The following is a 5,579-nucleotide window of genomic DNA, read 5'->3' as shown; positions in this document are numbered from 1 at the left end:
CGGGCTCAGGCAATCCACTCACCTCAGCCTCCCAAAGGCGCGGGATTACAGGCTGAGCCACCAAACCTGGCTAAATCTTGTCTTTTGAATTAGAGGAACCACAGCTCTCTTCTCTTGAACCCAAGATCTTTTGTCGTGTGAACCATATTTTAATCATTTACTGTAAGGAAACTTGGTCAAAAATTTGGTCAAAAACAACTATTTCTAGTTACTTCTTTTTCAGTTGTTGGAAATCTCTGTACTTTGGGGTGGATTCACAGGACTTTTTGTTTGTTTGGATTTTTCATTTCTACTCTAAAGATTTTCTATTCAGTTTGCAGAACTTTGGAAGTGGTTATAATTTTTGTGCACCAAAGGGGGCAGTCTTGTAATACTTTGTTCAGCTTTTTTATTTCTTTTTTCATTCTCAGCCCCCATGCCTATTTTACCAGACAAGAGCTAATTTATTTAGGGTAAAGCTACTAGCAACACTTAAGATATTTGTGGCCAGGTGTGGTGGCTTTCACCTGTAATCCTAGTACTTTGGGAGGATGAGGTGGGAAGACCATTTGAGGCCAGGAGTTCAAGATGAACCTGAGCAACATAGCAAGACCCTGTCTCTACAAAAAATATACACGTATTTTTTAAAAGGGTATTTAGGGCCAGGTGTAGTGACTCATACCTGTAACCCCAACAGTTTGGGAGGCTGAGGCAGGTGGATTACTTGAGCCTAAGAGTGTAAGACTATCCTGGGCAATATAACGAAAGCTTGTCTTCACAAAAAATCAAAAAAAATAGCTGAGCATGGTGGCACATGCCTGTAGTCCCAGCTACTCAGGATGCTGAGGTGGAAAGACAGCCTGAGCCCGAGAGGTTGAGGCTGCCATGAGACATGATTGTTGTAATCATGCCACTGCACTTCAGCTTGGGTGACAGAAGGAGACTCCAGTTTATAATAAAGAGAGAGAGCCGGGCTCGGTGACTCAGGCTGTAATCCCGCGCTTTGGGAAGCTGAGATGAGTGGATTGCCTGAGCCCGCGGGTTTGAGACCCGCATGGGCAACTTGGTGAGACCTCATCTCTACAATAAATCAAAAATTAGCCAGGCGTGGTAGTGCACGCCTATACAGCTACTTGGAAGGCTGAGGTGGAAGGATTGCCTAAGCCCAGCAGGTCGGGGTTGTGGTGGCCGGGAGTGGCCACTGCACTCCAGTCTAGGCGACAGAGTGAGACTCCAACTCAAAAAAAAAAAAGTGAAAAAATAAAATACAAATAAAAAGCTATTAAAAAATCCCACAATGCACAAAGTTAAACTATACATGAATTTGTGATTAGAACATTTATTTTGGGGCACAGTGGCTCAAGCCTATAATCCCAGCACTTTGGGAGGCAGAGGCAAGAGGATTGCCTGAACTCAGGGGTTTGAGACCAGCCTGAGCAACATGACGAGACCTCATCTCTACAATAAATCAAAAAATTAGCTGGGTATGGTGACACATGCCTGTAGTTCCAGCTACTTGGAAGGCTAAGGTGGAAGGATCACCTGAGCCCAGTAGGTCAAGATTGCAGTGGCTGTGAGAGTGCTACTGCACTCCAGCCTGGGCGACAGTGAGACTCCGACTCAAAAAAAGAAAAAGAAAAAGAAAATTTATTTTTCACCATAGAGGCACAGCCAAATTATGAAAATTAATGAAAATATTGCAGAAAAGCCATGAGGCTTCTTTTGCTGAATAATTAAAAGACCTATGAAAAGTATCAAAATTATCTAAAAGCTCATAAAAATATCCCCAACTCTAACCAGATTGTGATAAATGAGTGCTAAACGATATATATGTTTCCAAGTTACCCCATGATACAGATAAAATAATAACACATGAAATGCCAATGATGGTAATATTTGTTTTTTACAAGTTCCTCTAAAGTGGCCTTGTGGTATAACTGGACCTTCTCTGACTTTTCTGCCCAGTTGGGTTAAATTTTTAAAGGACCTCTGAATTACCTCCTCTTATGGTCCCAGATCTTATATAGTACCCTCAGGACACATGAACAGTGCTCAGTACAGATCTCTTGAATAAATATCTATCCCATTTGTAATGCCTTTCCCTATAAATCATAGGCCATGTCAAGTCATATATGCCACTGTCTTTGATGTTCTGTTTCACAGCTAATTAGTATCTATAGTTTTTCATTACATCAAAAGAACCAAAGACTGAAAAATAATGTGGCTGTTTTAAATATATATCATATTTCTTGTTTTTTTTGTTTGGTTTTTTTTTTTTGAGTTGGAGTTTCACTGTGTCACCCAGACTGGAGTACAGTGGCACTCTCCTGGCCACCGCAGCCTCGACGTTCTAGGCTCCAGTGGTCCTTCCACCTCAGCCTTCCAAGGAGCTGGAACTACAGGCGTGCACTACCACGCCCGGCTAATTTTTGATTTGTTGTAGAGATGAGGTCTTGCCAAGTTGCCCAGGTGGGTCTCGAACCTGCAGGCTCAGGCAATCCACTCGCCTCAGCCTCCCAAATTGCTGGGATTGCAGGCTGAGCCACCAAACCCGGCCATATATCATCTTTCTTAAAGTCCATAAGACCCAATGGAAAAGACAGATACTGTGTAAATAGATTTACACAGTAAAATTAACAATTATATAATATCATGTCTGAAGGAATAAAAAACATTTGTGAATTTTACTGTACAGACCTATGTATACAGCTAAATATCTAGGATTCTTACTGAATAAAAATTATCTTTAGTACTGGGTCCAACAATAACATTTAACGCATAACATCTAAAATGTTATAGAATGTACTCGTTTGCTTGTTATATTAATATATTAAATGTAAGTTTACTATGATTACTTTTATTCCCCCATTCTATTTTACAATATATAATACTTTAAAGATGTTTTTCTTTTTTTTTTTTTTTTTGAGTTGGAGTCTCACTCTGTCGCCCAGACTGGAATGCAGTGGCCGCTCCTGGCCACCGCAGCCTCGACCTGCTGGGCTCCGGCGATCCTTCCGCCTCAGCCTTCCTAGTAGCCGGAATTACAGGCATGCGCTACCATGCCCGGCTGATATTTTGATTTATTGTAGAGATGAGGTCTCGCTGCCCAGGCGGGTCTCAAACCCGTGGGCTCAGGCAATCCACTCACCTCAGCCTCCCAAAGGTGCAGGATTACAGGCTGAGCCACCGAGTCTGGCTTTAAAGATGTTTTTCAATTTAATCTTTCAGTAATATATAACATAATATGTTGAACCATAGATGTAGGCGTCAATACACTTTTCGTTTTGTTCTGAAAATTTCTACACAAAATTATGTTAAAAGATGACTGTTACCTTTGAAATTATCCTTGAATATCTTATTATATTTGCCTTGGACATAAGTAATATGCTATTCAAATCCAAATTGAAAGATGAAGTCATCTTTCTTTTGTACTTAAAAAAAATGTTAATGCTTTAAATGTCTGGATTCTTACTTCCCTTATTGTGTAAGAATGACAAATGGTTGGGGTTTTTTTGGTTTTTTTTCTTGAGCCTCTCTCTAGTGACCTGGGTAGTTTACATGGTTTGCCTGGAAACCACAGTCCCCCCATCTCTGCCAGAACCCCCCATGTGGCCACTGTCCTCAGACAGCTACTGGAGCTTGTGGATAAGCACTGGAGTGGCTCCGGCTCCCTCCTCCTCAACAAGAAGTTTCTCGGTGAGTTCCTGGAGAAAGGTTGGACTTTACTTCTGCTCTGTGTGCTGCTAAAACCCACTTAGCTCCCTTAACTTGCAAGAAGAGTTCTCGTGATCATGTACCAAAACTCAGAATCACTAGAATTAACAAATCTGCATCTTTCTCATATTCTTCCTCATTATTTTTTAAAATCAGCACTTGTTTCAACTGTTTTGTACCAATTGTTTTTCTCTCCTGTGATTTTTTGTTTGTTTGTAGTCTTTGGTAATATATAGGAGTGACCCGATATGTCAAATATAGAGCAGTCATCTTAATAATTACAAAAGATTTTACGATCCTTGGGAAAGTGCCAATAATGAATACAACAGGAATTGGGTTTGATCATCAGAGTTCTGAGAGTTCAACACTTTTTTGAAATGTTATGATTTGAAAAACTCAAATGAGTAGATGACCTGGACTCTTTTTTAGAAACGTAGATGAAAAACAGTTTTGCAAATGTTGGCTCCATGTGTTTATTTATTGTTTAATGGAAAACGAATTCAAGAAACTTTTGGTGGTGGTAAAAGTTTAAGTAAAAACTAGAAACTTGGAAGTTGTTTGGGCTTAAAATAATTTTTTTTTTTAAATTTTAAAAGGGATATACAGAAGGAGAAATCCTGGCCCGGTTATTTTCCTTCCCATGTTGACCTATTACTCCCATTTTACAGGAAATTATCTCCACTAACCTGTGACAGGGAGTAGCATACTCATGAGGGGCTGCTGTTGTTTCTTCATAAAGGATGTGGGATAGAAGAATTTCCTGTCCTTCATAGAACACCTCTTACGGCCACTTACTAAATTCTTATAAAAAGGAGATGTTAGATTATCCTATTTGTTCTGCAGAGCTGGTATTAGTGACTAGGAATTCTGTGCTTTAGCTTTTAAGATTGGCCAACATGCCCAACCTGAATTTTTGACAGGTCCTGCCCGAGATTTGCTTCTGTCTTTGGTAGTCCCTGCTCCTTCTCAGCAGTGGTGTCGCTCACATCCTGAAGACACGACGAAAGCCTTCCGGAGGAGGGAGCTTGAACTGAAAGAGGCTGCACAGCTGGTCCCTAATGACATGGTATACTCCTTTCATCTTCCAGTCCTAGAAAGGGACAGAGCAGCAGGACTAGAACAGTGCTGTGCTCTAAACATTAGCATCCACAAACACCTAACCAAAATATGGAAAAGTCAGCCTGGGCAAAATAGGAACACAAAACTTTCCAGAACAGGGACAACTTGGAGCTTCTTAAGGGATGACTCCCTCATCCCTAGGATCCAAAAACTCTAAAGAAAGATTTGAAAAGGGAAGAAATAAACAGACAAAAAAATCAAGCTGGGCATGGTGGCTCAGGCATGTAATCCCAGCACTTTAGGAGGCCAAGGCAGAAGGATCATTTGAGCGCAGGAATTTGAGATCAGCCTGGACAACATAGTGAGATCCCATCTCTACAAAAAATTTTAAAAAGTAGGCAAGAATGGTGGCATGTGCCTGTAGCCCTAGCTACTCAGAAGACTGATGCTAGAGGATTACTTGAGCCCGGAAGTTCAAGGTGCAGTAACCCATGATTGCACCACTGCATTCCACCCTAGGTGGCAGAATGAGGCCATGTCTCAAAACAGAAAACAAAACAAGCAAACAAAAAACCCCAGAGTGAAAATGTTCAGGATCATGTGTTCTTGAATGTTGTGATGCCAATGAAAGAAGGTAAATGTCTCTCCTAGAGCCCTGAACCACGGTAGCCTTTCTAGAACATCAGGCTGCTGACTCTGAGAAAGGAACTTATATCCCCAAGCTTTGTTCCCCTTTCTTTCTTTCTTTCTTTTTTTTTGAGCTGGAGTCTCACTCTGTTGCCCAGACTGGAATGCAGTGGCCGCTCCCAGCCACCGCAGCCTCGACC

The 5,579-nt window shown here is 41.2% G+C and overlaps 1 protein-coding gene across 1 annotated transcript in view; it reads left to right on the top strand.

The window, feature by feature from the left end:
- Positions 1 to 5,579, top strand: part of LRRC36 (leucine rich repeat containing 36) — a 49,236-nt gene that overhangs the window by 36,531 nt on the left and 7,126 nt on the right. The window contains exons 7-8 of the mRNA XM_008066668.2: positions 3,510 to 3,675; positions 4,614 to 4,759. Coding sequence (XP_008064859.1) covers positions 3,510 to 3,675; positions 4,614 to 4,759 — 312 coding nt within the window. The remainder of the gene's footprint in view (positions 1 to 3,509; positions 3,676 to 4,613; positions 4,760 to 5,579) is intronic.

Source organism: Carlito syrichta, unplaced genomic scaffold (assembly GCF_000164805.1).
Source record: "Carlito syrichta isolate Samal-C Ts95f unplaced genomic scaffold, Tarsius_syrichta-2.0.1 Scaffold106255, whole genome shotgun sequence".
Lineage (NCBI taxonomy): Eukaryota > Metazoa > Chordata > Mammalia > Primates > Tarsiidae > Carlito > Carlito syrichta.
Note: the sequence above shows the minus strand (reverse complement) of the source record. Positions and strands in the feature narration are given on the sequence as shown.